This window comes from Temnothorax americanus, unplaced genomic scaffold (assembly GCF_048541705.1).
Source record: "Temnothorax americanus isolate GAGA-0224 unplaced genomic scaffold, ASM4854170v1 Scaffold144, whole genome shotgun sequence".
Taxonomy (NCBI): domain Eukaryota; kingdom Metazoa; phylum Arthropoda; class Insecta; order Hymenoptera; family Formicidae; genus Temnothorax; species Temnothorax americanus.
In genome coordinates this window covers 164,787-185,581 of record NW_027509280.1, presented here as the reverse complement: position 1 = coordinate 185,581, position 20,795 = coordinate 164,787, and the positions used below count along the sequence as shown (strand labels likewise).

The window sequence follows — 20,795 nt, the reverse complement described above, 5'->3', positions numbered from 1 at the left end:
TCTTTATGCCTACAATTTTAAGTCAAATCTGATAGTGAGATATCTTATTTTCAGATATTTACAGAAGTAGTTATATAAATAAGAGTTCTAGGCCGGGGATCTCAGGGGGGGTGAGGGGCGGGTGGGGAAGGACTCGCGGCCGAGAGGGTCTGCCGGGGGGGGACACTCTAGCCACGGTCGTATACACAGGTCTGGCAACTCGGGCCGAATTTTAGTGGTGGGGGTAGCACACTTATTGAAGCAGGTTTTTTAATTTATGATATCGCCACCACGTGTCGCTACTATCTAGTATACAGCCGCTATCACGGTCGTACCTCGACCGTGGCCGCCGTTATATCATATGTTCAGTGGTTCAATGTACGGTCGTGTTACGTGTATAGCCGCTGGCTAATAATTTTGAAAAATCTAATCTGAGTGCCTACGTCGTTTATCCAACAGTTTCTCAACTACTTGCTCACTACCTTTGCCAGCATTATCTCCTTCCTACGCTGAATTGGGCCCGGAACGCCGTCCTTCACAGTAATAACCGTCATAATGATGACGTAACCTATAACGACGCTATTGCTGCTGTGGCTAGCCATCTCCCTCGGCATTGCATCATCACCGACCTTTCCTTTGCCTTGCTCTAAAATGTTCTCTAATCACAAAAAAGAAGAGGTGTCATAATTGCAGTTATCTAAGAAAACTGCAGTTACAAAAGGAAGTGAGGTTTAATAAGCGCAAAACGCTGCTTCGCATTCGGAGCACTTCAAACCCAGTCGAGAAACATAAAGTGATGGCAATGCGGAAAAAATATAACAATGAAAGGCGTATGATATTTGTGCAAGTAGGTTCTAAAAATTTATAACTCGTGTGACACCTGTATAAAAGCTGTGAAAATTAATTCTTGCAGTCGAGCTTTAGTACCAAACGCGTCAACGAAACTGATTGATATAAAAACTTGTGGTGGCTTGATTCACGCCAATTCTAGATTTTTTAATCTTATCCGTCACGTAGAAGCATGCTTCGCAAAATATGCATATCATGTGGATGTTTTTAAGTTAACATTTGATGACGTTATTACAACGTATGATTTTACGTTTCCGTGCAAAGATCACGCTTCTGACATACTATCTTTCGCATTGGTTTATTACATTCGGTTAATGAGGCAACACACGCGCTCATCAACAAAACTTAAAATTAAGCAAAAAATTTGTTGTAAAAAAGCTGTCAAAATTGACGAATGAATAAACTGTTCTATATATAATAATGTTATATTGTACTTTTTTTTACCATGTAAACCTGAAATGTGTGTTTTTTTTAATCTGATACAATTTAAACATTATTCATGAGTGAATAATGTTAAAATTGTATCAATGATTCATTGGTGAATGATTCATCCAGAATCGAACATCAATATCATCAAAATGTCTCATGCCATAGCTAAAGACACTCGACTAAACGTTACTTAAAATCACGGTATAATAAGACTCGGTCATATTTATCGTGCTCGCCTGCATGTACAACGAATTTATTGCCCGCTAGTCAGCATCGCGTTCTTTATTTGTCTCGTTATAACCGTACTTAAATTTGGCGCGTTTTGTAATTCATTGTCTGGCCGCCGCTGTCGTTGCGATCTAGTAGCCCGACTAGCTTCAATAAGTGAGTCACCCCCCACCACCGGAGTTGCCAGACCTGTGTATACGACCGTGACTCTAGCGCCACCGTCATCCGAGGGGGAGGGGGGGTGATTTGCGTTCCCACCATGTGGTGGTGGGGGGGGGAAGAGTTTCGAGATAGAGGAGGTCCTGGGGGGGGGATCAGGCGAGCGTATCGGGACATGTTTATTAAATATTAATAAACATATCGTATTGACAAGGGGTACCGCCGAGAGGTGATGGGGGAGTAGGTGTCCACATTCTACGCCGAGGGTGGTCCGCAGGGGGGAGGTCGTCACTTTATCGGCGCGGGGGTATTACAAAGGCGCCGTTCGGCTGCTGGAATTTAATCGGCGATTATAAACAAAACAGCGAGTTAGACACTTGATTCTGCAATGATCTCACCCTTCTAGAACATGCGAGCCGCCATTCGGTTACGGCGTCTCACTACAAAAGCGAGCGTCGATGGTCCGACGACGGTTTGAAGATAAAATAGCCGAGGTAAACAATTGATAAAATTTGTCACCGATGACGATTTAACCGTTGCGGAGTCCTCTTCATGTTTTTTCTAGGAAGAGCCGCTGCCGATTACGATTTAACCGTCGCGGCGGTATTCAGTTATGGCGTGGCATATTACAAAAAGGGAGCGCCGATGTCCGGCTGCTGGAATGTATAAACAAAATATGTCTAACGATAATTATACGAACGCATAGCATCAATTGTCGCCAGGATGATTATGGATCCACATCTTGTAGATCAGTCTTCGGCTAGTTTTCGCGACGCGAACGTTCATATTCGAGGGTGAAGTTTTTTGTGTCAAGTATTCAATACAGAAGAATATTTATCATGATAAAGGAGATGACAATAATTCCGATATGGATCGCGAGTTAACGGACAACAGTGACTACTTCAGTGATGAAGACAACAATCATGAAGAAATCATCGATAGAATAGTGCTAAATTTACGTGTAAGACATTGCGTAATATATTTTTATTATTCAACGGATGGTGCACTTGCACTATGTGCTCCGTGTATGGTTGCTCTATGGGACCTTGATTTCGGCATGTACGCTCGCCTAAAACACTTCGTTGAGAGACGTGGAACGACGCAAAGCCGGTATTGTTCAAGATGTCGTGAATCATTGTTTATGATATTTCCGCGTAATATGTGCCCGATTTGCACACGATAAGAAAAAAACATTATCACGGCTCTTAAAAGTTGATACTTGAGGCTGAAGTTCTTGTGTCAAGTGAGCGGTATAAAAAACATTTTTTCAAAAACAGTGAACAATAATTTCGAGGTAACAATGGATGTAGATTCATCCGACGAGGATCGTCCGTTGTCACCGGATAGCACTTATAACAGCGATGAAGATGATAACCGTAGAGAAGTCATGAAAAAAATAGTGTCGCGTCCCGAATTTTTAGCGCTGGATGGACGTACGAAGTGTTGCGCTATTTATTTTTATTTTGAATACGGTTTAGATAACCTGTGTTATTCGTGTATGATCGCTTCACCAGACACTGGTAAGCACACACGTGAACGTCGAGAGCATGTAACCGAGCCGTACGACGTAATGACCGTTCAATTTTGCACAGATTGTCGTAATACTCCATTATTCCAAATATATCCATGCAACATGTGCCCGATTTGCATGAAGTGATAAAAAAAAAACATTATCGCGAGTGGAACATTATATAACGTGCGCAACATGGAACGGATAATTGAAAAGAACGAACTGAAAAGAAGAAGTGATCTTAACGAGTATATAACCTCTTTAGGCTATGATCACTATTTAATAAACGATATCGCCGATGCTTTGAAGAATAATGTGCGAGACGAAAAACTGAGGGATGTGCGACGAATATCGCCGGTACAGTTTCTTCGCGATCGCGAACTAGGTATACGTGGAACCAGTGAACGCTTCGCTAGACAAGGAATCGTTATCGAAACCGAGTCTTTTTATGACTGGAACGTGAAACAAAAAGTTTATCAACGGCTGCTGGACGAGTGCGTTAGCGAGGAAGAAAGATGTGCTGACGTGCCATATTACTTTAAACCGCGCTATTGGGACTATCACTTTTGGGCGATTGAAATTTTTCGGAAGATCGAGGATGGTGGTTGTAAAGCACTGTACATTAAGATTCATACAGGTATTGGGAAGTACGTTGAATTATTGGTGATGAACAATTCGGCACATATGTATATGTACCATGACCTCAATAATCCTAATCATCTATTGATGCTTCAAAGAACCTTCGAACGTGACCGTGATGATATTGATAATTGGGAGCTTAATCATTTTAATACCCCCTACTTCTTTCCTTATCCGTTTATGTCTGCGCACTATGTCGTTCAATATTGCAAACAATATTGTTCAGCGTGCGATCGAGTCAAGTGCAAGTGCTCCATCGAAAAATGTGACGTGATTTAAAAAAAAAAGACAGTATTAAAACAAAACATGGAACATCTCGATAAAACGGAACGCGACCTGGTGAAAGGATCCAACCAAGTCGCTACCTTGGACAAATATCTTGCATGGGAACAGCGATGCGAGAAGTTTATTGAGCAGCTCGAAGAAGACTGTCGTTCCAAACGTCCGCGGGTTTCAGACGGCTCTCAGACTGTCGGAAACAAGTCATCTTTAGTGGCAAGAATCGCGCGACTCGATGGTGCGAAGACTCTATTACAGAGACGGTTCGTACATATCGGTGGTGAGCACGCGGCGGGCAGTAGTAGCGATAACGAAAACGCGGAAAGACTCGTGTGGCGAGAGATTGATGCCGCGTTCGAATGGCGTGCAGTGATAAATATCAATTACATCGAACCGCGAAAATTTCTCGAAGATGCCGAAGTCATCGTGCTCAATCATGTGCAAAACGTCATGCAAACACACGCAAGTGTATAGATCAACACCGTGTTCAACGGCGAGTTTGTGACGGGTGACAAACGTGACAATAAAAGTTTCAACACGAGTAACTGTGAACTCTTTCGTTCGTCCGAACGGTCCGATCTGCGCGAGTGGTACAAGCTACACGTTATCGAGCCCACATTAGCGAAACTCGAGGAGTTTCAGGAACGCGATAGCGGATGGGCTGTCGCGTATACTCAATTTGACAGTGAACATGAACAAGTACAATCCTTTGCGCGCGGAATGTTACATCAATTTACCGGAAAAAATTAAATTGAAAAAAACTGTGATCAACGTGCATTCTACGGACAATGCTTCGCGTGGTCAGTGGTCGCCGCACTGTATCCTGTCAAGGATCATACATATCGGGAATCCTCGTACCCTGATTACAAAAATGTATTAAATTTACAAGACATTGAGTTTCCAATAATTTTGAAACAGATTAAAAATTTTGAAAATCACAACAATATATTCATCAATGTGTATACCATCGAGGGAGAGAAGACGCCAACCGTTCTCCCGATACGGTCCACCGACCGAAAGAAAGAAAAGCACGTAAATCTGCTGTACGTGCAGGACCCGCGAGACGACGTGGGACATTTCACGTGGATAAAAAATTTATTCCGCCTCGTGAGCTCGCAATTGAGCAGGTACAATGGTCGGAAATACTTTTGCGATCGGTGAGTACTTATACTACTTTTAATAAAATTATAAAAAATTTTATTTTTTATTTAATAACTTACAAAATTGTGTTTTTTCTTTTTTGCAGATGTTTACATTATTTTCATTCGAGCGAGAAATTAGAAGCCCACGGTGTAGACTGCCGAGAGATAAACAACTGTGCCATCCGACTACCGAGCGAGGGCGACAAGTGGTTGAGTTTCAAAAATCACAGCAGGAAGGAACGACTTCCATATGTCGTATACGACAACCTGGAATGTACCCTCAAGAAAACGGATGCAGATCCGACAACGTCCACGTTCAGGTTTCAACATCATCAGGTATTTAGCATAGGATACTACGTGCGGTGCTCGTACGACGACTCGTTATCCGCGTATCTATTTCGTCGCGATAAGGATTGCGTCGCGTGGTTTGCCGAGGAACTAAGACGTTTAGCACACGACGTAAAGAACATCTTGTCCAATAATATACCCATGGCGGATTTTACGCGAGACGAGTGGAAAAAGTTTAACAGCGCAACGCACTGTCACGTGTGCGAAAAACGGTTCGAGCCAGACGACGTGCGCGTACGCGATCACTGTCACTTGACCGACAATTATCGAGGTCCCGCGCATTCTAATTGTAACTTAAATTATAAAAATTTTCACTTCATTCCCATAGTATTTCATAATTTATCGGGTTATGATTCTCATTTTATTATAAAAGAAATTGCCACCACGTACAAAGGACGTGTAGAATTATTTCCAATCACGAAAGAAAAATACATTTCATTTACGAAAAACGTCAAAAGCACTGAGGATAAAAACTACCAAAATTGCATCAAATTAAGATTCATTGACTCGTACAAATTTCTTAGCACGAGTCTCGAAAAATTAGCATCCTTCCTCGATAAAGATAAGTTAAAAATAATACGTTCAAAATTTTCCGCGTTATCCGACCAAAATTTCGAATTATTGACGCGATAAGGTGTCTTTCCGTACGAGTACATTGACTGCGTCGAAAAGTTGGAAGATGCGTGTTTACTATCGCGCGACTCGTTTTACAGTTCATTGACAGGCGACACCGTATCCGAGAGCGATTACGCGCAAGCCGTCAACGTCTAGCAGCGGTTCTCCATTCGAACGCTCGGTGACTACAGCGATCTGTATCTAAAGATCGATGTCTTGATGTTGACCGATATCTTTAAAAATTTTTGCGATAGCTGCGTCGCGAGTTATGGACTCGATCCGGCGTATTATTACACTCTATCGGGGTTTACGTGGGACGCTATGTTGAAGCATACGGGTATCAATTTCGAACTGCTCACGGACATTGACATGGTCATGTTCATCGAACGCGGTATTCGTGGCGGTTTGAGTCAATGTTCAAACAGATAAACGCTGGCCAATAACAGGTACATGCAATCTTACGATACATCGAAACCATCGTCATACCTGATGTATTTCGACGTAAACAACTTGTACGGCTGGGCAATGTGTCAACCATTGCCTTATGCAGACTTTTGATGGGTCGAAAACGTCTCGAATTTCGAGTTTAGCGCGATCGCTTTGGATTCGCCCACGGGTTTCATTCTTGAAGTCGATCTAGAGTATCCGCAGAATAAACACGACGCGCACGCCGACTTACCGTTCTGTCCGACGCGCGATAAACCACCCGGCAAACGGCAGGACAAACTTCTTGCCACGTTGTACGATAAGAAGCGTTATGTCATACACTACCGCAACCTACAGCAATGCACGCGCCACGGTCTTCGCATCACAAAAATTCATCGCGTATTACAATTCGCTCAATCTCCATGGCTCTGCAATTACATCGAACTTAATACAAAATTTAGAACACTGGCCAAAAACGATTTCGAGAAAAATCTGTATAAATTGATGAACAACGCGGTTTTCGGGAAAACGATGGAGAACGTTCGAAATCACGTTGATGTAAAATTATTAACAAAGTGGAACGGTAGACACGGCGCGGAGGCACTGATCTCAAAACCAAATTTTCACAGCAGGAGCGTTTTTTCGAAAAATCTGATAGCCGTTAAACTGCGAAAACTCGAGGTTAAATTTGACAAACCTATTTACGTCGGCATGTGCATTTTCGACATATCGAAAGTCTGTTTGTACGAATTTCATCACGAGTACATGTCTCCCCTGTATCGCGACAAGTGTAGAATTATGTACACAGATACGGACAGTCTGATATATCACGTAGAGTGCGAGGATGTGTACAAGAACATGAAACGCGATATCGCTAAATTCGACACGAGCGATTACGCGATCAACAACGCGTACGGTATCCCACTCGCCAATAAAAAAATTCCGGGCTTAATGAAAGATGAAAACAACGGTGCGATCATGACCGAATTCGTCAGACTGAGGACGAAGATGTATACCTTGCGAGTGGACGGTAAAAAAGACTGTAAAAAAGCGAAAGGTGTTAAGAGCAACGTCGTAGCCAGGTCGATAACGTTCGACGATTACACGAGGTGTCTGCAAGACCAAATTGAAATGAAGCGACAGCAGGCTTGCATAAGGTCCGAAAAACACGAGGTGTACACCGTATCCGAAACAAAAATCGCTCTGTGTCCGTACGACGACAAGCGATATATTATACCTAATTCGACCGATACGTTACCGTGGGGACATTATCAAATACCTTTGTAACGTGTGTATTGTATAACGTATGTATAGTATAATGTATGTACAGTATAACGTATGTATAGTATAACGTATGAATGTATGTAGTAACGTATTGTGAGTGTTATATTACACAGTATTGGAAAGAATATTAATAAATAAATATATTGCACACATATGTGTTTTTCACATACTTTATGTGTATTTCATATTTCAAACATTTACATGTATTACATATTGCATATTTTTATGTTATGAATAAAAAAGTTTGCCCAAAATTAAATAACATTATCCTTGGATATCCATGAGTTGTGCGATCCATCGAATCCCAGCGATTTAACGTAAACCTCGTCGCTCCTCGCGCAGTACTTTCTCCACGCGATACACGTCCGGATAAGTCGCGCGATGCAACTCGTGTTTGAAAAACCCTCCAGAGACGGATTTTCCACGATAGTCCTCGAGTAGATAAGTTACGGGATTGGTACGCTGCACTTTAACGATCTTAAACACCTCGGTGGTCCAATTCGGCGTGTAACCCTTCTCGAAAATCGTCTTGTATTTGCTGACGCGTACCGAGTCGCCCGCTTTAAACTTTGCCGGACCCGCGATTTTTATCGCGTTGTATACGGTAGCTAAGAGTTTTTCGGCGATCGCGGGGGTAACGTCGACGGGACGCATGCCGATGGTTCGATGCTTGCGCGTGTTGTAATCCGATACGAGTCGCGGCAAGGCGTCGACCCATTTGTAATTTCCATTGAGCGTAAACATCTTCCACATGTCGTTTTTGAGCGTGCGATTGAATCGCTCGACGACCGATGCCTTCAATACCGAATATGTGGAATAATGATTGATGCCGTGTTTCCTCACGAGACGTTGCACATCGGTGTTGTAAAATTCCTTCCCCATATCGGTTTGTAGGTTACTAGGGCACCTCCCACTGTGTCGAATGATCTCTGCGACAGCATTAGCTGTTTCGCTTTCGCCTTTACCCTTGAGTGGCACGGCCCACGCGTGCTTGCTCAACACATCGATGACGGTAAGTATGTAGTGGTAGCCTCCGTTGAAACGTGAGTACGGACGCATCTCGACGATATCAGCCTGCCACAGGTCATCGTACCCTCGCATTATGACGTGTCTTCGGGGAAAATTTCTTCTCGCCGGAGCGTGCAGTTCTTCGACGAGTCGTTGCTTCTCGATATTTTTACGTCCGTCGGATTTTAGCGATGTCATGTTTTTGTTGTCGTTTATAACTGCTCGTTGGCCGTTTGTTAGCCGTTTATTTCCATTCGTCGTCGTCGTCGTCGACGTTCTCTAGCCGTTTGTAGCTTTTCCTGTCTCCGCGTAGTTCGCAGCTGTTTCTAAACCGCTCGTAATCGTTTTTAAGCTATTTTTGAACCGTTTGACAACCGTCTGACAACCGTTCACGAACCGCTAGACAGCCGTCCGACAACCGTTCTCGAATCGTTCGTTGCTGTTCCTCGCCGTCGTTAATGAACCGTTGCTTCTCTTCACTCAACGCCTTTCGATAGTCGTTTCTGCTGAACAGTTTGTCCATTGTTGTTGTTGTTGTTTGTTGTCGCGTCCGATTCAACGGTAGTCGAATAGCGAAGCTTGTTTATTGCAGTCCGTAACGCTTGCAGATCCTTCTCAAACGCAGTCAGCTTCTCGTCTGATTCTTTTCGTTGATTGTTCAACATTTTAAAGAATTGATCAACGTACAGTTTGTTAACCGCGTCACCGTCAGTTTCAGATTGCGCTACGCGACGAATCTTGCGCGACTTTGCGTCAAAGTCCGTGGCAGTGCGGCACAGAGCGTTATTGCGCACGAAATTTCTCATTAATCCGCTCCACCGATGGTACGAAATGGCATTCGTCGCGTCTCCGCTGTGCTCGAACAATCCAAATTTGTTGATCGGCATTTCGACGCTGATTAAACGGATCGCCGTCACATGGTTTAATTTATAATAAACCCGGCTTCGCAAAGTTCCTCGATGATCGACATGATCTCGTTGTCGTGAGCATTGTCGCCAGCTTGACGCGAAGCGTCGAGCAATCGCAGACGATCCACCAGCTCGTTGGGGTCGTCCCAGTGCACGTAGTCGATCTTATTGTCCGTTAGCGTCATCGCGCAAGGCATGGATAATCCCTTTCCGGATTTTTCTTCTTAGATTCGGTAGACATCAACGGTGAGATTACAAATCGATACTTGAATCCCACGTTGCCCTTTAGTCGTCCGAGAAGATCATGCTTGTATTTATGAGAACTCGTTGCCAACAGTATGCTCCTGTACTTGATCTTATCGTCCTCCGTGTAGATCGTGTCATCGGGTATTTTTTTGAGGATCAACTCGTAAATACCGGGTGTGCCGGCGTATCGTACGCCGTCGATATAAATGTTATCCGCTTTGTCCACGTCAAAACTTTTATTACCGAGCATCAATTTATTATTGCCGAGATAAACGCCGTACGCTATGTCCATCGTTGGACAGGCGCCCAAAACATCTGCGATGTAAATTCGGCTCAGTGGACCCAAGTAATCTTCCAACGATTCTATAAACCATTTTCGACCCTCCGACGTTTGCAACCGATTATGAACGGTCGTCCTAATCGAGTCGTCCGTGGTTTCGAAAACATTCGCGGTTTCAAGAAATTCGGGACTTGTACGTTGCACGGTTCGTGTCGGTGTAGAGGTTATCGGTGTAGAGGTTATTGGTCGTTTTGATTGATCAGATTTACACGGTGTCGATGACAGATCCGGCCAGGAGTCTGATCGTTTCTTCTTTCTTTTCGGTGTAACATCCTCCTCCTCCTCCCCGCGCTGTTGAACGGATAGCGGTTCGATTTTCGCGTCAGCGTCGCTCTCCGTCGGCTCCTCTTTTTTCACCGCGACAAGCTCGAGTTGTCAACGATCTTTTTCAACGGCCCGATGAGAGGTTTAAAGTGCGTGTCCAACTCAATGTCCTTCTCGATCTTACCGGTCTTCAAAGCGCGAAGTTTCTTGCGAATCGAATTACTCGTCTTTGCAATCTTTTTCACGACCTTCTCGCGTTCGCGAATCGTTTCGCTTTCGTCGATCGCAGCCATCGCGGAAAAAAAAAGCAGAGTGTCGATCTCTCTCTCTGTAATAACGCTAATGTTTCACCTCCGACGAGGTATCGGCAACGACTGATCGCTTTTACGGTATCGCGAACACGTTAAATCCTTTTCTGTATCGGCCGTTGGAAAGCGCGCTGTCCTTGTCTATCACTACGAATCCGTAATTTTGTTGCCAACAATCGTGGCACAACGAGCAAAATTTATCGTACGATATGTCGGTATTCACGTGATCGTTGTACACGTGTTTCAAATTGGTACCATCCTGTTTGAACAGGATCAGCAGATTCGCGTTGTCCCGTATCAGATGTTTAGGTATTCTCGCGTACGTCTGACAGAGATAGAAGGAGTCGACGCTCGAGTGCCTGCCCATTGAGAAATACTCTCTCACAGCGTCTTGCTTATCGCACGCCACGTCATCGAAGACGAAGATCGAGTTTGGACGTGCGTCGCTCGGTGGAATGACGTTACTGTTATTGGAGAACGTAAAAAACCGATTTCGTCGATCGATGTCAACAAATTCCCCAAATATCGATATTTCAGCTGTTGCAGCGATTTCGAGTACACGTACACGTTTTCGAAACGTACACCGTGCGGACTTTCCAGCAAGCTAATCAAAACGTTGGTTTAACCGCAATTCGAAAGGCCGCAAATGATCGCGCGTATAGTAGTTGGTAACATCGTAACGTGCTTGCGTTTCTCCACGTTGCCCCCCATCGACCGTGATCTGTCGTCGCAATTCGTCACGCGAATCGCCAACGGTTGTCGCACGAATCTCATTTCTTTCCACACTGCCGACTTTCTGGCTGACTCGAACGCCTATTTATAGGCGAGCGGAACCGCAAATCGCTCAGTAGCAAAAATGTTTGTCCTACTGTCGAGACCTTCCGATATTCGCGGTTTGAGCGCCGAACAGCTGCAATTTGTGCCGAAAGCCGTTCTGCTGCAAACGTGCGGCGATCACGTTCACTACGTGTGGGACAAGCTTCCGGAACATATAAAGGCGGATTTGGAGGTTCAAGCATATCGTCGCTGTTACGAACATTACAATCAACCGTGGCAGCGAACGCACATCGACGGTCCCGCGCCAATGATAAAGGATTGCGGCGAATGTCAACGAAAAAAAATGGTGGAGGCCTGTTAAATCGCGCGATAAACGCACTTCCGTTCGAATTACACATTCCCAGCTATCAATTTTGCGGTCCGGGAACTCGTTTACAAGAACGATTGGCGAGAGGCAATCAAGGTATTAATCCATTGAACGCGGCGTATCGCGAGCACGACGTAGCCTATTCGCGTAACCGCGATCTCACGCGAGAGACACGCGGCGGAAGCTCGAAAACGCATTACCGCGAGAGATTCGACTCTCAAAGAGAGAGCTGCCGCTACAGCCGTCTGGGCGACTATGAAGGCTAAGACGAAGCTCGGAATGGGCTTGAAAACGAAAAAACCGAAAACGGTGATGAAAAAAAAGTTAATGAAAAAACGGATACTTCTGACAGCAAAACGAGGCGGTGTATTGCCGATTCTACCATTGTTGGGAGTTCTCGGTTCTCTGGCCGGCGGAGCGGCGGGAGTCGTAAAGGCCGTGAACGATAACAAAGCCGAGCGGCGTCAGCTGGAAGAGATGCAACGTCACTATCGCGCCGTGGAAGGTCGCGGACTTTATCTCGCTCCGTACAAATACGGACGAGGGCTGTATCTCGGCCCGCACAAACGCGGGCGAGGAGTAGCGTCGAAAATAAAAAAAAAAACGTCAAAAAGACGTTAAATATGCCCGCGGGTATTACGACTAACGTACAATTGAATCGACTGGCAAGGCGTTTGCGCGTACCGTTCTTCAGAGGTGTCTTCATGCGTGATTCGTTACCGATCGGCGATGTACATACGTCGAAACGAGAGCGGTATCGTGAATTTGGACGATGCAGCGGGTCCCGGTACTCATTGGGTAGCGTACGCGAAGAGGGAAGATCGAGTCGTATATTTCGACAGTTTCGGCAATCTTCGACCACCGAAAAAAATGGTGCGATATTTCGGGCCGAGCGTGACGAAAATCGAGTACAATTGCACGTCTTATCAACGATACGATCAGAACATCTGTGGACAATTGTACCTGCAATTTCTCTGGACGATCGACGCTAATTTAAAGCCTGACAGTGCGCCGTGGTGACTCAGTATTCGTTAACGGTTTCCGCCGACATGTCTATAACGTTCACGCTGACCGGAAAGAGCAGCATCCTCGCGGAGCACTATTTTCCCGCAGTGGATCTGAGCGACGATGACTACGAACTCGGTCTAACGTGTTTTGAGACTTATCAAACGATTCCGAACGTGAATTCTTCAAACAATAAATTTTATTTCGACGAGGATGACACGAAAATTATGATTCCCGAGAGATCGTACGAGATACGAGCCATACATGAGTTTTTGAAACGCGAAATTTCACGAAAACTCCCGCGACGCGTAAATCGTTGCGCGGACTCGTTGAAGTGCGGTGTACGATTTCGGCACGGGTGACGCGGGGTCGCGTCTTGGATAGCGGCCGGAGTGAGCGCGTAAGGCGTTGGGATCGCGATGGGACGCGATATCGAGCGGCTAAGACCCTTAGCGGAGATAGAGAAGTACTCTTTATCTCCTGGCGCACCGATTCGTGTAGGCGGGAGGCAGCACCGGGTGGCCAAGACCCTTGGCGAGTAAGAGAAGAACTCTCTTATTCTGGTTCACTCCGGTGTCACAGGTGTGCGTATGGAAGTTCGAGTCAACCGCCTAGGGCGCCTAGATGCTTCACTCGGCAGAGGCAGAGAACACTCTCTACCTCCTGGTTGTTCGACTGTGGGATTTCGGGATCCGTGAGTAGCGGAGAATCGGTCGGATCGGTTTGCTAGCTCACGGTGGAATCTAAAACTGAGCAACATTGCTCGTTTTATATACGCCCGCGACGACGTGTTGGCGTGGCGGGGTATACGCGACGGCAATCGCGCGCGCCGGGATGGAGCGGTGGAGCGTTCGGAAAGCGTTCGGCGGCTCTCGGCCGTTTTCGGCATCGCTCGGCGCTCCGAGTCGGTTGCCGCGCTAAGTCCGTTTGCGGACTGATACGCGCGATGGCTAGTTTAAAAAAGGGCACATCGTGCCTTGTCTCGCCCGGCGGGTGTTCGGCCGGGCGGCATCCGGCTGATGTTCGCCGGGAATGATGCGTTTCGGGGCGCATCGTTACATCACTCCCTTCCTTTTAGGGCGCGAATTTGGCGCTTCAGATCCGGGTCTTTGGCTTGGCCGGTAATTTCCGGATCTTTTGGACTGTCCCCACATGGTTGAATCGTACGTGCCACCTGTAGCCCCTCTCCGTGGTTTTCCACTCCCGGGTGTTGTGGACGGCTCCATGGGGCACCAGGATGACGTGGCCCGGCTCCACTTGTACCGGGATCTTTGGGGTTGCCCGCGGGCCTACGGGCCGGAGTGCCTGCGTCTCTGCGGCTGGTGATGCGGCAGGCGGTGCGGCCAGCGGGGCGGCCAGTAGTGCGGCCGGTGGTTCCGCCGGTGGTATGGCCGGTGGTGCAATCGGCGGTGGCATCGGCTGGGCGGCGGTCGTTTTGCGCGCCAGGTACGTTGCTGCGGTGATGCGGCGGGCCGGCCTCGGTGGTGGTGGGGTCGTCAGCCACTCCATTTTCCGCCTATGCTGGTGGTCCGATCTCTGGACCATGCATCCGACCGTCAGCACGTTTTTGCGTGACGGTGGAGCTGCTGCGGGCCTCGAGGCCTCGGCGGCAGCGGCAGCGGAGGCGGCGGATCCCGTGGTGAACAGCTTCGTCCAGGTCGCCCCGAAATCCGGGCAGGCCGGGTCGTAAGTGGCGGGCTCGGCGAGGAGTTCCTCGATTTCCTCGAGGATGCTTTTCTCGGTCGTGGTTGTTTCCATCTCGGGAAATTTGACTCGAGTGTGTCTTTCGACTTCAAGACTCGTTTATATAGCCAGTCTTTTCTTTATTGTTTAGCGGGTGTCCGGGAGGGGGTATAGGGCCTTGTTTTAATATTCATTGTTGTCCTCGGTGTCGTTGTCGGCGTCAATGGTGTTTTCGCTGTCTGTTTCGGCATCTACTTTCCCGGTCTCGTCGCCTGGAGGGGGGTTTCCGGCGCGGCTTTCAAGTCTTGCACGTGGATATGTCGGATCCACTTGCCGCTCTTATCGCGTAGGTCTACAATTACGGGGGATACTATACGTCGCACCTCGAGGGGGCCTCTGAATTTCGGCGCGAGTTTTGCGTTGAATGCTGCGGCTTTATTGGAGAGTGGGTACTCGCGCTTCCATACCCAGTCTCCAATTTTTGGTGTCCACGCTCGTCGTCGTAGATTATAATACTTCTGTTGTCGCTGGAACGCGTGTGCGAGATGTATTCTCGCGAGTTCAAAGGCCTCCTCGAGATGTCGGCGCGTTTTGTCTGGCGGCGGTGCGGCGGTTTTTGGTGCGGCTTCTCGATTGAGAGGGGATACCGGCTCGCGACCGGCTCGCCCCATGCCCACCGGGCGTGTTTGCGGGTTAACGCGGTGAGGGGCGCGGCGACAATCGCAAAGTCTTGTATAAATCGCCGGTACCAGGAGGCGACGCCTAGGAATTGTCGTATTTGCTTTACGATTTGTGGCCGCGGCCACTGAGCGACGGCTTTGACTTTCTCGAGGTCGGTGCGTATCCTTTCTCGGTCGACGATATGTCCTAGGTATTGTAGGCGGTCTACGCAGAATTGGCATTTGGCCGGATTGAGTTTTAAGTTCGCGTCGCGAAGCCGTCGAAAGACTTCCTGTAGGATTCGAAGATGTTCTTCGAATGTCTCGCTAATTATTATGATGTCGTCGAGGTATACGAACACGTGGGGTTCTAATTCGGGTCCGAGCACGGAGTCTAGAAGCCGTTGGAACGTGGCGGGGGCAAAGTGCAGGCCGAACGGCATTACTTTGAAATGGAAGAGCCCTTTCCCGGGTACCGTAAACGCGGTGATGGGTCGACTGGTCGGTGTGAGCGGTACTTGCCAGTAGCCGCTTTTCAGATCGAGCGTGGTAAAGTATTTCGCGCCGCGTAATTTATCGAGGGTGGCGGTAATTTGAGGGAGCGGGTAGGCGTCGGGCTCGGTTGCGTCGTTGACCCTCCGGAAATCTATACAAAATCGGTAACTGCCGTCCTTCTTTCGGACCACGACTACGGGCGAGCTCCAGGCGCTGTGGGAGCGTTCTATTACCCCGTTTCGCTCCATTTTCTCGACTTTGTTGTCGATAACGGCCTGCACGGCCGAGTTGCGGAGCCAGTATCTTTGTATAATCGGACTGGCGGTCGGCTTTAGGCGGATGTTGTGCGCCGCTCGGTCGGTGGGCCCGCGGAGGGTTTCGAAAAGCGGTAATTCTTGCTCGAGACATTCTCGCAACCGTATTTCCTCGGTCGGTGTGCGCGGTGCAATCCCCTCGGTCGCGGCCGTCCCGGGGGTGTTTTGCGGCGTTATCGGTTTAGCTGGCGCGGGTACTGCGAGGCCGATTTTTGCCCAAAAATCTACTCCGTGGAGCACTGCGCTCGCTAGATTTGGCATAATTGAAAATTCATGTCAGATCGTGCGTCTCGTGGTTTGGCCGGGTAGCCGGACGCGGCCGGGGAGGACGACGCGGTGGCCGTTGGCTAGTTGTACCTCCTTCTCGTCGGGGATGATCGTGAAGCCTAGGTTTTGCGCGAGTCGCGCGGTGTTCTCGTTTACGAATGAGATTTCGGATCCCGTATCGAGCAGTGCCCTGAGCGGTTTATCGTTTACCTGGATGTCAAGGTGCGGCCGCGGAAAAAATTTTACGTCGAGGACCGGGGGGCGGCCCGGGCTTCCGCGGTCCCGGCGGCGTTTCCCGGCGGGGGATGGCAGTCCTTGGTGAGAACCCTATCCTTGCCGTACTGGGAACAGAACTTCTGTGCGGGTCGACGGCAATCGAATCGGGTGTGTTCCCGTTGTTTGCACCTCCAGCAGCATTCCCATCGGTTGTACGCGGCGGCGGCGATTGGCGTTTCGGCGGTATTGGTTTTCGCGGGGGCGCGTTTCTTCCGATTTTGCTGAAACCTCTCGTATTCGCTGGCTCGCTGCTGGAGGTCGCGAGGGTTATTGACGTCGCCCCGCAGATGCGGCTCTGGTAATCGGGGTGCAAATTTTCATATAACTGCTCGACCTGCTCCTCGGAGGAGTATCCCCCCGCCCGTCGCATGAGCGTGAGTAGGTGTGTCGCGTATTTCATGTAGGCCTCCCCGTCCCTTTGCGTACGGTTGCGGATCTCGTTAACGAGCTGTAATCGGTACCGGCGCGGTAAGAATGTTTCCTTAAAGTCCGCGATAAAGTCGTGCCAATCGAACCATCCGTCGCGGTTGTTACGGTACCAAAGGAGCGCGTCTCCTTGCAGGAGTTCGGGTAATCCGCGGAGCCAGTGTTTGTCCGAGAATTCGTACGCGGCGCAAAGTTCGTCGATGCGCTCGAGAAACGCCCAGGGGTCCTTCCCCTCAAAGTGTAGTCCCCATTTCCGCATTTGGTCCATGATCTGGGTGGTGGGGAGTGCGGGGGGCGATGGGCGGTCGGCCGGAATTATGGTCACCGGTGATGTCGCGGCGGGTACGGTCAGTGTCAGAGGCGGCGGGGGGTTGTTTTCTAACGCGGTTTTCTGGAACATCTCGGGGTGGGTGTCGATAAATTGGTTTAATCGGTTGCAAAGCTCTTCGAGCGTGCCCTCGTCGTCGAGCCCGAGGGTCTGGAGTTCGATTATTAGCTCGGCTTTGGTCAGCCGATAATAATACGCCTTCATTTTACCCGTGCCTGAGCCTTTCGGTCCAGTCCCTGTTCGGGCGCCATAAAACAACCTAGCTTCCGAAGCGCGGATTTAGCTCGCGGCTGGTCAGGGTTCGGAGTAGGCGCGGAGGAAGACACAAGACTCGGTTAAAATATAACAAAACAGAATAAGGTTTATTCAATTATGCGTGAATACATAGAGATGCTCGCGGGAGCGGCGGATATGTACACAAGATCGCGGTCGCTGCTACGATAGCGGCGGCATACAATGATCGCGGAGTCGATGGATACGTGCGGAAGATCGCGAATGCGGTTTTTAACGGCGGTGATATGCGGATATCGCGGAGTCGCTGGGTACGTACAATAGATCGCGGACGCGGTTACAAGGGCGGTGACGTAAAAATATCGCGGAGTTTACGAACGTCGGAGATCGCGGAGTTTTGCGGAACGGCGGGCGCGCGGACTCGCTGAAGTGCGGTGTACGATTTCGGCGCGGGTGACGCGGGGTCGCGGCTTGGATAGCGGCGGCAGTGAGCGCATATGGCGTTAGGATCTCGATGGGACGCGATATCGAGCGGCTAAGACCCTTAGCGGAGATAGAGAAGTACTCTTTATCTCCTGGCGCACCGATTCGTGTAGGCGTGAGGCGGCTCCGGGTAGCCAAGACCCTTGGCGAGTAAGAGAAGAACTCTCTTACCCTAGTTCACTCCGGTGTCACTGGTGTGCGTATGGAAGTTCGAGTCAACCGCCTAGATGCTTCACTCGGCAGAGGCAGAGAACACTCTCTACCTCCTGGTTGTCCGACTGTGGGATTTCGGGATCCGTGAGTAGCGGAGAATCGGTCGGATCGGTTTGCTAGCTCACGGTGGAATCTAAAACTGAGCAACATTGCTCGGTTTATATACGCCCGCGACGGCATGTTGGCGTGGCGGGGGTATACGCGACGGCAATCGCGCGCGCCGGGATGGAACGGTGGAGCGTTCGGGAAGTTGGCGTCCCGACGCCGCGATTGCGTTCGGCGGCTCTTGGCCGTTTTCGGCATCGCTCGGCGCTCCAAGTCGGTTGCCGCGCTAAGTCCGTTTGCGGACTGATACGCGCAATGGCTAGTTTAAAAAAAGGCACATCGTGCCTTGTCTCGCCCGGCGGGTGTTTGGCCGGGCGGCATCCGGTTGATGTTCGCCGGGAATGATGAGTTTCGGGGCGCATCGTTACAAGTGTAACGTAATCGCGGGTGCGTAAAGCAACGGCAAACGTGTTCACACGATACACGAATTTTCACCGAGCGTACCACCGGGATATAAGATATCGGAAACGCCGGCGCAGATCATTTATCTGCCGATCATCGCGCGAAGCGTTACGGATCTAACGATACGCGTCACGGATCAAGACGGACGATTGCTCGATTTTCGAGGAAAAGAGATCACCGTCAGATTGCACGTACGACGGCTACAGCGATAACGCGCGACGTGTGACATGCTCGTGTTGAACGACTCGGAGCACGCGACAAATAAGAATATTTTTACGACTGCGACGATCGACAATATCATCAAATCGACATTCGGTAGCGTTAAAACTGAGACGAAAACAGAGACGAGAAAGAAGCTCAACGCATCGAACGTTAAATTTTTACAATCTCTGGGATTCGCGGTACGAAACATCTGAACGATGACTGAAATTCTTAACATCGGAAGCGAGCCGGTCTTTGATGATCGCATCGTCAAGATCGAGACTCACACGTACAACCCGTACGCCAACACAACGTTCGAGTATAGCGACGAGATACGAATACCCATACAACAGCAGGATCTGTATACGTTGCCGTGCGAAAGTTTTCTCTACGTCGAAGGAACATTGACGGTGACCAGAGCAGCCGGCCAAGCCGATAACGTAGTATTGGGGAATAATTGCGTCGCGTTCATGTTCGATGAAATTCGATACGAGCTCGACGGTGTCGAAATTGATCATTGCAGAAACGTAGGAATAACCAGCACGCTCAAGAACTACGTAACGGTATCGTCCGACAGAAGCGTGATCCTGCGAAACGCGGGCTGGGAACCACATAATAACGCGAACGGATATTTCAATTTCTGCGTACCGCTCAACCTGTTACTGGGATTTTGCGAGGATTACAAACGCGTGGTGATCAACGTTCGTCACGAATTAATCTTGATACGATCGCGCACCGACAACAATTTTCTGATGGGGAGCCTACTGTCAAACTACTCAAGATACAGTAGCGAATGCCTCACGTGGTGTTGAGCGAGGTCAACAAGCTGTCGATGCTGCGCACCTTGGAAAACGGACGATATCTAAGTATGGGTTTCCGTTCGTGGGATCTGTACGATTATCCCCTGTTGCAGAACACGACCAAGCACTCGTGGGCCATTAAGACCGCGACTCAGCTCGAGAAACCGCGATACGTCGTCTTCGCTCTGCAAACGGGTCAGAAGAACGTCATGTCCGCGGACACGAGCCGATTCGACGACTGCAAATTGACCAACGTGAAACTCTACCTAAACTCGGAAGTCTATCCGTACGACTATTTGAATTTGGACTTTGGGCACACAGATGGGCGATTCTGTACGATATGTACGCGCGTTTCTGCAAGGGCTATTACGGATACGAATATCTCAAGCCGAGTATCACCGTTTCGACTTTTCTACGTAACGGCCCGTTCGTGATCATCGATTGCTCTCGACAAAACGAATCCGTCAAAAACGCCACCGTGGATGTCAGACTAGAATTCGATTGCATGGAGAACGTACCGTCGAATACCACCGCGTACTGTCTCATTATACACGATCGCGTGATCGAGTACAATCCGTTGACCAACGTAGTGCGCAAAATAGTATGAGTGTTCGCGGCAACGTCAACGAAAATTTTCTCTCTCTTTAACTCCCGATACAAATTTATGAGAGGGGAAAAAAGGGGAGCAAAATATAAAAATCAGTGTCGCGAAACGCGCGTCATTCCTCTCGATTCACGCATCAAAGAAAAAGAGATATCTCTTCATGCCTGCACCAACGTTCGTCGACCTGCAAGGTTTCGT

The 20,795-nt window shown here is 48.6% G+C and overlaps 2 protein-coding genes across 4 annotated transcripts in view; one reads left to right on the top strand and one right to left on the bottom strand.

The window, feature by feature from the left end:
- Positions 1-20,795, bottom strand: part of Ack-like (activated Cdc42 kinase-like) — a 216,777-nt gene that overhangs the window by 52,865 nt on the left and 143,117 nt on the right. The window lies entirely within an intron of this gene.
- On the top strand, positions 6,736-7,890 carry LOC143894851 (uncharacterized). Its single transcript, XM_077401496.1, has one exon. It carries the CDS (start codon positions 7,108-7,110, stop codon positions 7,888-7,890), a length of 783 nt encoding a protein of 260 aa, XP_077257622.1. The 5' UTR covers positions 6,736-7,107.